This window comes from Megalobrama amblycephala, linkage group LG21, assembly GCF_018812025.1.
Source record: "Megalobrama amblycephala isolate DHTTF-2021 linkage group LG21, ASM1881202v1, whole genome shotgun sequence".
Taxonomy (NCBI): Eukaryota; Metazoa; Chordata; class Actinopteri; order Cypriniformes; family Xenocyprididae; genus Megalobrama; species Megalobrama amblycephala.
Genome location: NC_063064.1, coordinates 26062130 through 26079274, shown reverse-complemented (window position 1 = coordinate 26079274; position 17145 = coordinate 26062130). Strand labels below are relative to the sequence as shown.

The window sequence follows — 17145 nt, the reverse complement described above, 5'->3', positions numbered from 1 at the left end:
ACAGTAGTGGAGTTTCAAATGAATCAGTGTATTGAACGAATTGATTTGAATGGATGGAATGAATGGTTTAATGACTCACATAAAAAGAAAGTCACTTTTTCCCACCTACTGGAATACTGATGTAACATCTAATACACAGACTGACAGTCTGTCTGGAGCAAACAAACAAGCTGACTAACAGAACTAACAGTTGTATGATGCAAAATGCCCAGAGCAATGTTTTAATAATGATTAAAACTACTTGTCAATGGTTTATGTGTGGGGGAAAAAACAAAAACATGAAAGCCATAGAGGGATGAGATGAGGGTAAGCAAATAAAACAATTTTCATTTCAGGTGAAATGTTTCTTTGACGAGGTCAGCAAACATACCGCAATAAGGAAGAAGACCATGCAACTGAGAGAGAAACCGCTGGTGTAGCCCAGGTACCCTGAAACACACAGTGTGATGAGAGCCAGTGACTGTATACAGCAATTACCCACAGCACTTCTATGAACAGTCTGACCTGGTCACATGCAGCCCTTTATTAATAATGAATACTCTTACAATTTATTAAAACATGAATAAAAGCAGCGGTTTGACGGAAAGGAAGTTGTGAGCAGAACAAGGGGTGTGTGCAATCAGACATAAGAATCAGAAGTTTAAGAAAACTTACCAAGCTGCTTCATTAAAGCGAGCGGCAAGATGACACTGCATGATACAATGACGACCAGGTAATTTCCGTTTACATACCACTCCCTGCCAAACAAATCAAAACAGAAAGGCAAACACACACACAAAAAAATAATTATAAAATGGATAACAATTAACAATTTTTACTGTTAGAAGTTGGATGACAGTCACAGAGCTTTTCCTTTCCATCTGTATCATTTTTATTTGATTTATTAACAAGTTTATGTCAGATAAAAATGAGGGTGAGATATCATTCTTATATGATGTTAATGTCGACTAAAGCTATTAAAAATGGTTTTCGTTAATTAAAATAATATATAAAATAACAAAATATAATATAAAATAAAAAACAATTAAAAATAAAATAAAATAAAAATATTAGATAAAAAAACATTAAATTAGAAATGTTCTCTTGGCATTTTGGCAACTAACTAAAATAAATAAGTTCAAGTTCAAGAACTAAAATGACTAAACCTAAAACTGAAATAAAAATAAATTCAAGCTAAATAGAAAGCAAAAAACAAAAACTAATAAAACCACAAAAGCACTTAACAAAAATACTCAAACTTAAACTAATATTAAAATGAAAACAGAAAAATTATAAAAAATAAAATGATTTTGTCAAAAAAATAAAAATAATAAATATAAATATATAAATAATACAAAAAACCTAACATTCTTACATTCTGAATTCAAAATATTCATTGTTTTAGTACTGGCAACCTTTTTTCAAAGCCAGTTCAATTTTGATTCTGGCAAAGTCACTTAGGCTAAGGAATTAGCTTACACTCAAAAAAATGAACTTTCACTGTTGTTAGTTTCACTCAAACCACCCTTGTTCACATTACTTAAAAAACTCATGTAACTACATGAACGTAATTTAACTGCGTTGTTTCTACTAAAATTAAGTATTGTCAGCTTTACTTAGTAAGTGTTTGTTCAGTCAACTTAACATTGCTGTGTGAAACACACACATTATTTTTGACATAATTAACTGTGCAGTAGATCCGTAGTTCCCTGCATGCATTGGAAGGGACTGCATTAGGAGAGTAAATTTAGGGATTAAAGTGTTATTTTATGTGTTTTTCAGTAAAGGGAAAGATGTTGTTAGTTTATGTTAGTGTTTAATGTTCAGTTATGTTGGACATTTATAGTAGTTTCTGTAATATTTTTGCATTTTGTGGTTACCATTATGCAGAAGAGTGTTGCCTGTGTTTAGGCTGTGCGCACTCATATAACCATGTTTATAGGATGAAATTCCTGCTCTCAATTCAATTGAGTTTGTTCAATTAGTTATTTTTTGAGTCCACTTTGGGGTGAGGGGCTGCATTCATGTTGTATCCTTTTTATTTAAATGATTATTTAAAAAAAAATGTGTTCACCTTACGTAATCAACATAACATTATTAAGTAAACTGCACATATAAATATTATGTAACAGTGACATTCAAATGATTTGTATTTACTCAAAGAAATTTTGTCAGCTTTACTTGAATTTCTTTTGTTCATTCAACTAAATAGTTTTTTGTACAAATTACTCAATATTGTTGCGTGGAACCGCTTGGCACTTATTTTTTAAGTAAATCCAACAATTCATTTTTTGGAGTGTACTTTGTTTATTGTGATTATTGATACTGATACATTTATCCACTGTATTCATTTTTTAATCATATTGCTATTGCTGCTATTTTATAGACACAATCAATGCTGTGATTTTACTATGCTTTAAGGGGTTTCAGGCCAAACAACACCCATTAATTGTAATAAAATCATTGTATGGCTTCGAGTGGCTTGCTGCTTTAATAAATATTGACCCATTTAACATTCCCCTTGTGGATTTGCAAATGGAGCAGCAGTTCTCTTATTAACCTAAGGCATTAAATTTCCATGCTATTACAGTAAAAGAGTGCCAACTACAGTATGTTGTTTAAATGGCTTAGAGTGAAGTGCATAAATCACATTACTGGACAACACCAGGATAAGGAGGTGTTGATTATTTTAGGGCGTGATCAATGCCCTTCCTTTTAAATGTGTTGTGATGTGTGACTGAGCTGCTATTTAGATCCGGAACCTTGTGCTCTGACTACCACAGGCCAATTTAGAGAGGAAATCCTTCTCCCTCTATAACTCGTCCTAAAGCTGCTAATCTTGTTATTCTGCCCCCCATTAAGACCAAAAACATGGCATCTCTCAAAGAAGCTCTGAACGACAAAGACTGAGAGACTTCTTAAGGACGGCTTGTACCCTGTCCGGAAATTCAGCTTGATATGAGACAATAGAGCGACTCCATCAAGCCAAAGATGTTTAGTGGAGTGTGAATTTTATTAAGTGGAGACATACCAAGTACCAGGTGCATTGAGAGCTGGTCAACAGCCCTAAAACAATGTTATCTCGGGAGGTCAAGCAAAACTGGAGCTGATGGAGCTTGACTCTGGTACTGGTTGGCTTAGGATCTGTGTGTGTGATGTTCACTCTCTACAACTGGAGTTTCACATGAGCAGTAGTGTGAGTCAGCGATTGAAAGGCATGCCAACACTAGTCTGAACACACTGTGAGTTACTTCCTCTCAACAGTTCTACTCCCCCCTCACCCCTCCATGTCTAGTCTGGATGAGGACATGTCTGGGAATGAATGGGCACATTTACAACCATGTTCTTAACCAACTTTGTTACCAAAGTGACTTAAAATACAGTGTACAAATTGTGGTATTGCCAACTAGCAAGACAGGAAAAGAAGAAAATGGCCACTTTCACAAAAAGCAACAGCTTTCCATATTTTACCTGTATTGCCATCATTCACAAATCCGAACCTGACAGCTTTTTGACATATTTTGTCTTGCTGGCCTAACGAGTGACACATAAGTGCATGGGCTGTTTCTCACGCTTGTTTTCATTTTTGTCAAACTAAATATGGTGTCGGCAATACTAAGGTCTTTTCATACTAGCCTGCTAAAACTGAAATGAATAGTCACTGTTTACTGTGTTGTGATCTTCCTCTCTCGCCTGGAGAGGTGAGGAATTCAAATGAAGCAGCCAAAGGTCGTTTCCGTGGAGTTTTTGAGGTGTCCTCCAGAGTGTGTGCACAGGCCTTCTGTCAAGCCGAGCTCCAGTCATCGCATCTGCAGTCGGCTTGCGTCACGGACCGTCACACGCACACATACACACACAATTCCTTGGCTGGGCAAGCGAGTGTTATAGTTATGGAGAGATCTGACCTTCACATGCATACAAACCCGTTCCCACCAAATATAGTCCATCTATCATAGTTCTTCTCTCACTTTTACACAGTTATACCAAAGGATTCTACTGTGTGACTCAAAAATCCTCAGGGACCTATTGATCTGAGAGAAACTGCACAGCTCACACAATTCACAAATTGGCAGTAATCGTTACCAGGGGCAAAACTGATGTGATTGCTAGTGTTAACGACCTCATGCCCACAATGAAAAGCTGGTATTTGACAAAAAAGAAATGCCATTGAAAGAGATGCTTTTACAGACTCAACTAATCAAACAACCCTTTTCCTTTTGGCCTTTAGTGTTGGCCTTCCCACACACTGGTTTCTCTCATTCTTTGTCTTACTATCTTTCTTCCTAAAGGACATTTTTACATTTTTTATGCTGTTGTGTAGCTTAGTTCCATATAAGTATCAACTTTGTCTCAGGTGTTTTTAATAAAATAGCCAAGGATTCATAAAAATAGACACAAATGAGACTATTGTTGGCATACAGTAGACTCTTTAAAGAGGACCATTTACATTTAAAATTATTTGGTGTGTAATGTTGCTGTTTAAGCATGCAAAAGGTCTGCAAACTTACATGGCATGCTCCAAAGGGAGTTATTCTCTATATCAGTAAGCACTGTTTCTGAACTCCCTGAAATGGCTTAATTGTAGTCTTGTTTTCTTCCTGAAACGTACAAGTCACAGTTTTCCCCATTTAATAATTCCAGCACAAGGCATACGCAAAAAGTGGGGAGGGAGGTCTGGTTGATTTGCGTTCGTAGTGTGTTGAAATTTGTGGTTATGGTAAGGGCCGTGACATTTCCGAAACACGGTTGAAGCAGCTGACCAATTAAAACACACTGGTCCAGTCGACCAGTCAGAGCACATTGTGCTTTTCCCTAAAGGAGGGGTTTCATAGAGACAGAAACTAAACAGAGCGTTACGGACAGACTCGGAAGAGAGGTGTTGCAAAATATGTGAAAAATAATATGTTTTTTGAACATTCAAGCATGAAAACCTATTCTAGTAAACCCCAAAAACTAAATCAAAATTGTAAAAGGGCATAATATGGCCTCTTAACAATAAAAGATCCAAAAGAGGATTTTTTTTTTTTTGTTTAAAGAGCATTTTACTTTTTTTCACTATAAAGTGGAAAGGTTCATGGATATAAAAGGTTCCTCATGGAACCATTAATGCCAATAAAGAACCTTTATTTTTAAGAGTGTAAGTGTACAGAGCTATAAAATTAAGAAACGTCGGATCTCTTGTCTTGAAATCTCTGACTTTTAATCACATAAACAGTTTGAGACATTGTTTGTAAGACCTTTTTTGAATCTTTAGAACAGACAGGAGAAACATTTGAAGCATCTGGTTTCCTTTTAATGGCAATGTTGTCTAGTAGAAACAATTAGAGACATTAAACAGATCTCATGTTTTATTTGACTTTCTAGTGAGTCCTTCTGTGTGCTGATACCCTAACATGCTTGAAACGAGTCACGTGGTAAACTAGAGTCCTGATGTGGCCAATAAACAGTGGAAAAAACAAGATGATGTGTTCGAGAATTAAAACACAACTTTAAACAGACACAGACATGAGTACTCACCCTGATGTATTGTCCACCTTCAGAAAAGCCTGGATAACCAGCGGAAACTCGTACTTTACAATGTACAAGTAGCTGGACATGGCTATGGGATGAGAGAGAGAGAGAGAGAGAGAGAGAGAGAGAGATGACGGCTGTGAGATTCACACACATACACACATACAGTAAACACCCTAATCCAGGACGTATTTGTCTACTCCAGGGGATTGTGGTTATTATCCTGGAAGCAAATGTCACAGTAAAGAAGAGAATCAGTTCTATATTTAGTTTCTATAAACATGCACCAAACGGCAACCAGCTCAGGGTCTTTTTCCACTTCTGTAGATCAAACCAGAGTTTAAATTACAAAGTTCTTTAAAAACCACTGACGAAAATGACAAATATAATTAAATATAATTATAATTAAAAGACAAATACATAAAAAAGAAGAAATGATAATGTACATACAGGCAGGACACGGAAAAATCTATCTATCTATCTATCTATCTATCTGAGATATATACACCAATTATATTTAGCATTATATATTACATTTTAAGAAAAAAATATGCTAAATATAATCTGTGGGCCCAATCAGATGGACAGTAATATTAAAATATACAGTATATCTGTGTTGAAATAGACTACAGCTTTAGAAAATGAGGACAACACGGAGGAAGGTGAGGAAAGGTTACCATGAGAATGAAAGAATAAAACATAACAAAGCAATGACCTGGAGTGTAAATGAGAAATGAATGACAATACAATCAATCTAAGTCCAGTCACTTTCTCTGTAGAGGTGTATGTGTGCTGTGCCCTTGACAGGGTCACAAAGCAATACATTGTGTCTCCTGAGATGTGACGTTTGACAGCGTCTCACCTCCGATATTCTGCAGGGTGATTGCAATGCCAGCAGCCATCTTGCCTGGTGTGCCAAAGGCTCGGTAGCCCAGTTGTTCATAAGCTCTAATGCCTGACAACAAAGCAAAAAGACATGAAATCCACACAATGGCCAATTGCTATATACAACACTACAGTAAAAATCTATTTCTAATAATAATAAAAATAGTATATGAATTTAATATAATACATTTACAACAGTATGATAATAATAATAATATCACAAACAAGTCTTCTTCCAAATCATCAAATCAGATTTATTATGTCATTTAAATTGATTCATTATCAAAATGTCTATCATATAGTAATATGTATATCATAGTATATGTAAGGTTTGTCATTTTTTTCAAGGTAACCATGTGGTTGACAAGGGTTTGGGGCAACAACGTAACCATGGGCTTATAGTTGATATACGTAGCACTGACAATGACAGCCACGATTGATCAAGCACAGCAGACTCTTGGCTATTTTTAGCCTAATGCACACCAGAAATATTCTGGCCAATTAAAATCTCTCACAGAGGAGTGAGGCAGATGGTCACTGAGCCAACAGAGAAACCAATGTCACATTTAACACTTCTATCTAAACCAGCTCTTCATTTTAGCTCAGGGCAAAGGTTCAGGAACAGCTTTTTCTATTCAAATCATAATCTTAACTACAGAAGTGAGTTTAAAACTGGTCTCAGGTCAGTGTAAAGAAACACTCACCCACAACGCCTGAAGATTTTAGCAGCAGGTGAATGGAGTATGAAGACAGGCCAGCAACAGCAGTGAGAAGAATTCTGAAAGACAGAAAAGATTAAATAAATGCAACTGGAACCAAATGTTACTATCGAGCCCCATTGTGGCTATTTGTTATATTTATAAAGTGCTTAAACGGCCTAGATAGATAGATGCTAAAAGTTGAAAAGAGGTTCTTGCCTCAGTAAGGTGGAAAAATACTAGACAGCGTAATCACAGGCAAGACAGCCCATAGCCCATGCAACGGCACCATCCAGCTGTCAACATCTGGACAAACATATCAAGCTGTGAATACGAAACACGCTCTACTGACTCTTTTTCTTGCATAAAAATGTCCTGTTTAGTCCCAGTTCCAGAATGTCTTGGCATCTGTACTGACCAGGCCTAACCACTCTCTGCCAAGCACTCAGTTTCAACTCTTCACTTTCTCACGTTTTCCCTTTTCCTTCTTTTTTTCCAAATGACGTGGCTGAACTGCAGAAGTCAACGAGTGCAGTTCTGCTGAAAACGCTGCTGTCTTGACTCACATGAACTCTGAAACAGATATTCAGCATCAAAACTCCCAGCTTTGACTAACATTTCAGTCATATTTATATAAGTACAGATCAATTAGGACAGCTAATCGCTTGCGTTTAATAACAAATTACACTGGAGGAGGCAGCAGTACGAGATTAAAAAGTTTTGAAAAATCAGCTGAAACTGAGAAAGAATGTGATTTCTTCACCAGCTGCAGTGTGTTAATGGATGCAGCTGGCTTGAATGAAGACACTATGTGATCAGTTCAGCATCTAATCAACTTCTTTAGCAGCTGATTGTGATGAAATATTTGATATTATCCAAACTTCAAAAGATGCAAAAAACTTCCTGTTTTAGCAACTAAAGCTCCATTCCAAAACCTAGTCTGTGACTTCAAAAGCTTCCTAATCTAAATGGAATCTCAGTTAGGAAGTGACTCATTTGGAACACTGTACGTAGCAAGCCTTCCACGCAAATAGTGCTCCTCAAGCAAAGTGTACGGAAGAATGGAATCAATCAATCAATCAATCAATCGATCAATCGATCAATCGATCTATCTATCTGCAGGTGCTGGTCATATAATTAGAATATCATCAAAAAGTTTATTTATTTCACTAATTCCATTCAAAAAGTGAAACATGTATATTATATTCATTCATTACACACAGACTGATATATTTAAAATGTTTATTTCCTTTTAATTTTGATGATTATAACTGACAACTAAGGAAAATTCCAAATTCAGTATCTCAGAAAATTAGAATATTGTGAAAAGGTTCAATATTGAAGACACCTGGTGCCACACTCTAATCAGCTAATTAACTCAAAACACCTGCAAAGGCCTTTAAATGGTCTCTCAGTCTAGTTCTGTAGGCTACACAATCATGGGGAAGACTGCTGACTTGACAGTTGTCCAAAAGACGACCATTGACACCTTGCACAAGTGGCTGGCTGTTCACAGAGCTCTGTGTCCAAGCAAAATGTACAAGCAATAGGGATAACCGCACCCTGGAGAGGATTGTGAAACAAAACCCATTCAAAAATGTGGGGGAGATTCACAAAGAGTGGACTGCAGCTGGAGTCAGTGCTTCAAGAACCACTACGCACAGACGTATGCAAGACATGGGTTTCAGCTGTTGCATTCCTTGTGTCAAGCCACTCTTGAACAACAGACAACGTCAGAAGCGGCTAAAGACAAAAAGGACTGGACTGCTGCTGAGTGGTCCAAAGTTATGTTCTCTGATGAAAGTAAATTTTGCATTTCCTTTGGAAATCAGGGTCCCAGAGTCTGGAGGAAGAGAGGAGAGGCACACAATCCACAATGCTTGAGATCCAGTGTAAAGTGTCCACAGTCAGTGATGGTTTGGGGTGCCATGTCATCTGCTGGTGCTGGTCCACTGTGTTTTCTGAGGTCCAAGGTCAACGCAGCCGTAAACCAGGAAGTTTTAGAGCACTTCATGCTTCCTGCTGCTGACCAACTTTATGGAGATGCAGATTTCATTTTCCAACAGGACTTGGCACCTGCACACAGTGACAAAGCTACCAGTACCTGGTTTAAGGACCATGGTATCCCTGTTCTTAATTGGTGATAATCAGCATTTACTCTTGACTTATCTGCAATATTAGGTGATTTTTGTTTTTTGTTTTGTTAGTAAGCTCACCACAAGAGAGTTAAATCTGAGATTGAGACCAGTCACGAGTGCTACTATGCTAGAACACCTCATTAGAACCTTAAAACAAATTACTGTTAATTTAGTATCTTACACAATTTATTCTGGAGCATCTGGATGTGTTCCATTTATTGAAGACCTTTCATCCAAGTGGCTTCATGAGTTCTTAAATTAATGTAAAAAATCTTCAGCAAATGGAGGAAGAAGTGGATGAAATCCAAGCACTGTTAATTGAGACTTCAGCAGCACTGTGTCACTGGGGCTATTAATGATTATTTTAATGGAGAAAGAATTTATGAAACTTTAATCGAGCATGGTGCTACAGCAAATTATCATATCAGTTCATTTTTGTTTTGTTGCCATATCTACTTTGTATGACATCGTTCTTGCTCCCACTGTCATAAACATGTCTTTTATCCCAGAAACATGAAATAATTGCCTGTCCTTGAGCAATAACATTTCCCAGTAAGCCACAGTAAGCCGAATTTTAAGACAAAAATTGAGGATTTGTTGTTTGTCATAAGCTTTCTCAAAGAGCTGCTCTTTCAAAGACAATCAAATGAGACTTAATGGAGAACCCAGTTATGTTTCATTTACGTAATAACACAGTCCCAGATGTTTCTCCTAAAATTTCTTTAAAATAGAAGCAAATTAGATGATTAGATATTGAGATAATATTTAAAATATAGATACTTTTGATTTCCGATGTCAATTTGTTGAAATCTATTGTGAAACTCAAATGAGACAAATGAAAGGTTACTGTGGTCTTTTTCTCAGCGGAAAAATCTAAGCAGGAATTTCCATTAGCTCTCCATTTAATCTCACTCCTGTCTAGAAGAAAAGAAGAAAAGGAACTCCACACACTGTTTTGTGATGCTGGATATTCAAGAGACATCCTTGTTTTGTGATGCTGTGCATTTCTGGGAGTTGTGGATCCTCTATCGCCTCAAGGGAACTGCTGCCAAGATTCAAAGTGACATAGCAAAATCAAGCCTGAAGTCCAACCACAGCAAAACCCAACATCAACCTTTCATAAACTGCCCTCCATCTTCATCTATATACACCAAATTCGATATACACCAAACAATAATATTTTAAAGTATGAGACTCTACAAAGATATCTTCATAGCAAGGTCTAACTCCCATAAACCTTATGAATTCATCCTCAAGAGCTGCAGCATTATTGAAAGGAATATTAGCAGCATTATTAAATTGTGTCTGGGATTGATTTATGAGTAGCCTGAAGCCACAATCAGCACTAGAGAAACACGGTTCTTAGATCAGACAGGTACCACATGCACAGAAATCAGGAGTACGGAAAGTTCAAGTGTGCCAAATATCGCAGAACCCCAGTCACACCAAACAGCTCAAACCCAAAGCCCTTTCAGAAAAGAAAAGAAAAAATCCTCTGTACATTGTTCAACCCAGATTAAAAGGCCAGACTGGTTTTCATAAAGCATGTACAGCCCATGTTAAGTAGCACAGATCATTCTCTTTGAACAAAAGTAATGCAGCGTGCCTGGAGTGAACGCAGAGCTCCCGTGCAAAGGGAGTGTCCTGGTGCAGCCCGCTCAGCTCTACAGAAGGTCAGTCAGGAAACAGATCTCTCCGGCAATCTGACTTTTCAAATAAAGGCTGCTTTAATGGAGGATTAATATAGCAGGGGAACCAGTTCAGAGAACGGGACTTAAACCAGATCATGACAACTAACAAACTTTAGGGAAGCTATAACATTTACAATGCATAAAGAACTGCAGCAAGATTTGAGAAAAACCCTATGAAAAGCTCAAGGGATTAGCCAGTGAGCTTGAACATGATGTTTTTATTACATGAACTATTGTTAGCGTTAACAATAAAGCATTAAATGTCTGCTTCCATTGCCTGAGTTGAACCTATAGGCTCTTACAGGTCCATAACATTTAACCTAATAACTTCTATAGAAAATCCCATAGACTTACAAAACTGTTCAAATGTTTGGGGTCAGTAAGATTTTCTTATGGTTTTGAAAGAAATCTCTTAATTTCACCAAAGCTGCATTTATTTGATCAAAAATACTGTGAAATATTATTACAATTTAAAATAATTGTTTTCTATTTTAATATACTTAAAATAGAATTATTTCTGTGATTGCAATGCTTAATTTTCAGCATCATTACTTCAGTCTTTATTGTCACATAATCCTTTAGAAATCATTCTAATATGCTGATTTGCTGCTTAAGAAACATTTCTGATTATTATCAATATTGAAAACAGTTCTACTGTGCAGTGCAGTGATAGAATATTTTCAGGATTCTTTGATAGAAAGTTCAAAATTTGAAATAATTAACTTTTGTAACATTATAAATGTCTTTACTGTCACTTTTGATCAATTTATTGCATCCTTGCTGAATAAAAGCATGCATTTCTTTCTTTTCAGAAAAAATCATACTGACCCCAAACTTGAATGGTAGTGTACAATGAGTCATATCTAGGGACCAGAGTCTCACCAAGACTTAGTAATGCCTTGGCAACCACCCACAATACCCTAGAAATATGATGAAATAATCTTAACCAGGGCAAACAACAATGATATTTTCTTCACAATAAATAAAAAGTAAAAAAGTAGTGCTTAATTTTAAAATTTTATTCTACTTTTGTAAGGATCTTTCCTTTAATGTTACAATCTTGTTCAGTGTAGTCAAGGATAGACAAACACTTAGGGAGAAGGTCCTTATTAAAGGGTGTGTAAGATAAAGGGAGTACTTCACAAGCATTCATTATTATAATTAATTATACTGGTTTAATATTATACCGGTTTAATAGCACAATGACAATACCATTAGCATATTAATACACACCACAACTCATTAGGATATATATTCAAAGGAGATGACAATAGCTTTCATTCTCAATAAAATATCAGATGTTTGACTAGCAATACATTGTATCATCTATGGTTCCATGAAGAACCTTTAACATCAATGGAACCTTTCCACTGCACAAAAGGTTCTTTATAGTGGAAAAAGATTCTTTAGGTTATGTTTTTTACACGTAGAAAAAAATGGGTCTTACAAGAACTTTTCGGTGAAACTTTTCTCTTGCATCACTGTGAAAACCGCCTTTAGGAACCTTTATTTTTAATAGTGTGAAAAAAAAAACGTAACAATAATAAAATAGAATTTATTATGACTTATGACTTTAATGTTTCCCCGCAAAGTGGTTTATGATGTATCAAATGCACAATGATTTTATTAATTCTAGTTTAAAGTGAATTATCTGTTCTCTATTAAAGTGCCCCCATTATGCTTTTTCAGATATTACCTATCATGTAGTGTGTAATATAGCTGTAAATGTAAAAGATCCACAAAGTTTCAAAGATCAAAGTGCACGATAAATGAGTTATTGTCTCCCAAAAGAAAGAGCCAATTGCCGGAAACAAGTTGTCAGTAATTCGGTAATTCAGTCTTACTTCCTGCACGAACCTACATAAGTTTTTAACAAATTTGCATAATGCCAGCCTATGGTCATATTGGCTGCCCGCGAACAATGTCTGCTTTGACCCGTCCTGTTGTAGCTGAGGCCTGGAAGAGTTTGGTTCAGGCTGTAAACATTTCTGCTCTGCAAAAGCAAATCCACTTTGCATGCACTTCCAAAGGATGAGATCTCGGGCTTGAATTGATACAGTAAAATCAACGCCTTTGTTACTGTTCGTATCATTGTGTATGAGGAAATTTCTGACACATGCTGTAAATGGTAGACCAATGACAATAGACTGGGTTATTTGACCAGAAAAGGCTCTGGGGAAAGAGAGCGAATCTTTTATTGAACCTACAATAAACCTATTGTAGGAGACCTCCAAAGCAAAATTAGGAACCTTTAAAATGTCATAATAGGGGCACTTTAAGGAATTACTCCTAAAATCTGAATGCATAGAGTTTGACCTAAAACTATAACTTACATGAAGAGGACAATGCCCGTATTAGCCATGGCATACGCTAATCCCAGAATTCCACTTCCCATAATGGCGTTACCCAAGTTGAAGACGGACATCCCAAAAGAAGTCTTTCCCTCAAACTAAGCAAGAAGAAAAACAGAGGATTTAGTACACAAATTCACATTTGAAACACTTCACAGCATTATGGTCTCATCTGAAGGAGACACACCGTCACATACTGCTATGCATGAAATCTTACCAAAAGCTCAACTTACATCCGTGAAGCGAGTGGTTTTCTTGTCATCTGCATTAGACAGGAACTCTGAGCTTTCTGGCAGGTTTGCCTCTGCATTACCTGGAGTTCTATCATTACTAAAGACACATATAACAGCCATGAGGGATTGCCTTGTTTGGCAGTGCAATATCAACAGAAAACACCGAAACAGTGATTAAGGATGGGTGCTTTAATTATAGATGCATGATTTGTAACTGCAGAAAAAAAAAACTTTTCGTCTTCAACGATTCTGCTCTCTGCATGACATACCTGGCAGTTTCTGTGCTATTTGGTACAAGTTCCCTAAAGTGTAGGAGCAGCATCCACGAAAGCACAAGAGACAAGGAAATCATAATGAACATATCCTTAGTTAAACGCACTGTTGAAAGTATGTGGCCACAGTCAGGGGGAAGTGATGTCTAGCTGAGAAACATTTCATTTCCTTAGAGTGAAGGTAGGCAGTTCTTCTACATGCAGGGTGATTTTATTTTGCATATAAAATTACATATAGGTGTTTCTTCAACTACCTTAACTCTTTCCCAGTCATCGTTTTTTTAAAAAGTTTCCAGCCACCGCCAGCGTTTTTGATCATTTTCACATAAATTTAATAGCCCCCAAAATATTTTGTTGTATGAATATCCAAACATGCAATAGATCAAACGAAAGAACAGAGCCTCTGCTTTTAAACAAAAAAAACATGTTTTATTCTAGCTTCATGCATTCTTTTTTTATCAACACTCGAAGTTTCATAAAAAAGGAACATTTTGAACAAAAAGCTGAGAAAATCATGTTTTTTTCCCCCAAAGACTACAACGTGCATAAGCAATGCTTTTATCACTTGTTTCTGCTCCTTATTTGTCTGTTTTGATCCAGAGGTTCAGTACTCTTTCGGAAGATGCAAAATAGCGCCCCTTATCGTATAACACTGAAAACCAGAAAATTCTGTCAATGGCGGGGAAAGAGTTAAAAGACACTTTTCACATTCTCGCTAATCATTTTTTCTACTAGCAATAGCCAACATGCATCACAGGAGCATTCTGTCATTTTTTCTAAAACAAAAATTGAATTGCCACCATATCTCACACTATGTTTTCCATTTGACAATATTCAGTGGTGAAAATCATTTTTTACGCATTTCGGAAACATTTCTGAAATTAAATTGCAGACTCCTTTGTCTTACTAAGGTAAATTTCATAGCATTTTATGTATCTTAAGGGGCCGTTCACATATCGCGTTTTTTCAAGTCAGTTATTTCAAATGTAGCCACACGGCAGGCACGCTCATCAAGATGAAAAATTCTCAACTTTTCAGAATGCCGCACCGCAGGTCATGTGACAAGAACCAACCAATCAGCTTCGGCCTTTCTGTAACAAAACTGAAAGCTTAGCCGAACCTGATCATAGCTGTACAGTGTGGGTTTTTATTTCTCATCTCCATCAATATATCTAGTAGTAAAGCTAATGCAAGGGCTAGAAATCATTCATATTTTGCTAATACTTCCTCGTCATCGTGGAGAGTGAAGTTCATGGTTGTACAGCAACGACAGATGCCATGGGAGCACAAGTGCTTGTGGAAAGGAGGAGAAAGCGATGTTTTAGGCGCGATATGTGAACGGCCCCTAAATCCGCTTTATTAGTGGCAACAAATTTAGTTGTATTTCAAATGATACCACAAGTTTTATTTTGTGTAAAGATAAAACTGTAAATAAAAGTAAGTATTTTAATCTTTAGATCATCAAAGTTTTAAAGACAGTAATAGTTAATAATAGTGGTGCACCATGTTTTTTTTGTTTTGTTTTTTTACCGAAAATGTATTATTGGATGATATGCACACTATAAATAATTTTCAGTGAAGTTTTGTTCATGCATCAACTGAAAACAGCATAGACTAAAAAAAAAAAATCACGTTTGAAGATCCATAAAAAATTTTAAAATCGAATGATTTTGTCCCTCCGAATCTGCTTTTTATTCAGCAACCAAATATTTTTGTTGGAACTATTTTGGAATAATTTCAGTGCATCACTAATTGTTTTTCAGTAGTATTGTTCAGTAGAATGTTTTTATGTATTATATGATTTTCATATTTTAAGATTGAATGTCTGAGTCTGAGAAAATGGTCTTAATAAAAATCTAAAGTTGTCACATGAAAGTTCCTGTAGTTAAAGAAACACCCATATAAATTAGTTTGCACATAAACATCGACACAATCACAAACACATTGGAGCTTTGAACATAGTTATATAGAAAGAGCATAACATCAGTGCTACTGAATGTGCCCAGTGATGTCTGAACTGTGACATTTAGGACTGTGATAACAGACAAGCTTCACCTTATTAAGATGACATGACTGGATGCTTTAATGCTAGCTGGAAGATACTGCAAAAACACACACTAAATAAATACTGGATATATGCACTAATATAAGACACCCCTAAAATACTTTTTTTACCCATAATCTTACCAACAAGACTAAATGATAAAGCTTATACCAACTGAAACTATATAACTAAAACACACTGGATGACTGACAATAAACCATCCTGAACTAGACAGATATTATAGTGCACCCTTGAGCGCATACTTACTGAGCAGCATCTTCTGATTGGCTTTTTATTGCAGTCGCAGTTGTTTCCTCACCAGCTTCGTGCCCCTTCCCGTTGGGGATAGTGTTCATCTCAGCAGGCTCCATGCTTTCAGAGCGATTACTCTTGGTCTTCAAGTGTGTGTGTGTGAGAGAGGGAGATCTATAGAGAAACTGTGTCAGTCCCTTGTTTCCCTATAAGAAAAGGATGTAAAAAACAGTATATATTATTTCCAACTTGTTTAAAGGAGATGTGTTCATCTGTGTAAAATAGAGTAGTGAAGGTACGTATTATGTAAGACCTTGAAATAGGATAGTAATGTGATCCTCAAGGCCTGAAACACATCTTGATGGAAATAACATCACAACATTTATTTCTATCAAGAGGTGCATCACTTTTTGCTCTAGATCTTGTATTGACAATGCAAGAGATGAGCACTCTGTAAAGTCTCCTCCAGCACATCCCAAAGACTTTCAATGAATTTAAGGTGCCAATTCATGTGTGAAAATGATTCTTCATGTTCCCTTCTTTCACAATTTGAGCCTGATGAATCTTGGCTTTGTCATCCTGGAAAATGGCCATGATGTGTCTTCCTACATGGTTGTTTAAGAAATGAAAAGCTATACACTCCAGCATTTAGGGATAGAAGAAATGTTTTCAAACATACAGCATGCTAAAACAAAATAATCACTGCAAAAATGATCCAATCTCTTAAGCATTTGCCTATTTAAATCCAAACAGCGACTTATTCTTTTGGCTGGGCAGTGTATATATCCAAGGGAAACAACTTCTCAAATGAGAAAAAAATGTAGGGCAGCACTTGATTTTGTCAATCAGGAATTGATTGGATCAGTGGATTGTTGTTGTTTGTTAATTGCTATGACAGGTTATTGAGGTAACTGTCCTCTCCCCTCCAGCAGCAAGTTAATGTTTTTGATTAAAGTCAACTTGTAGTCAATAATTTTATCCCATAAATCTCATGTTTGATCACCAAAATTACATATTTAAAAAAAATTTTGATGTGAAAATAATTTCTTCATGCCTTAAAATAGCTTGAATGTAACCCTACACCCTTGCTT

General features: G+C 36.3%; 1 protein-coding gene across 2 annotated transcripts in view; it reads right to left on the bottom strand.

Annotated features, from left to right (window-relative positions):
* Positions 1-17145, bottom strand: part of slc38a3a (solute carrier family 38 member 3a) — a 55762-nt gene that overhangs the window by 14327 nt on the left and 24290 nt on the right. Inside the window, exons 2-10 of one of the 2 annotated variants that reach the window (XM_048171931.1) lie at positions 16070-16260; positions 13756-13788; positions 13487-13583; positions 13236-13351; positions 7080-7153; positions 6353-6445; positions 5497-5578; positions 655-737; positions 371-429 (exon numbers count right to left, since the gene is read on the bottom strand). In XM_048171931.1, coding sequence (XP_048027888.1) covers positions 371-429; positions 655-737; positions 5497-5578; positions 6353-6445; positions 7080-7153; positions 13236-13351; positions 13487-13583; positions 13756-13788; positions 16070-16173 — 741 coding nt within the window. In that variant the 5' untranslated portion in view covers positions 16174-16260. The remainder of the gene's footprint in view (positions 1-370; positions 430-654; positions 738-5496; positions 5579-6352; positions 6446-7079; positions 7154-13235; positions 13352-13486; positions 13584-13755; positions 13789-16069; positions 16261-17145) is intronic. The other variant, XM_048171932.1, reaches the window with a different exon arrangement.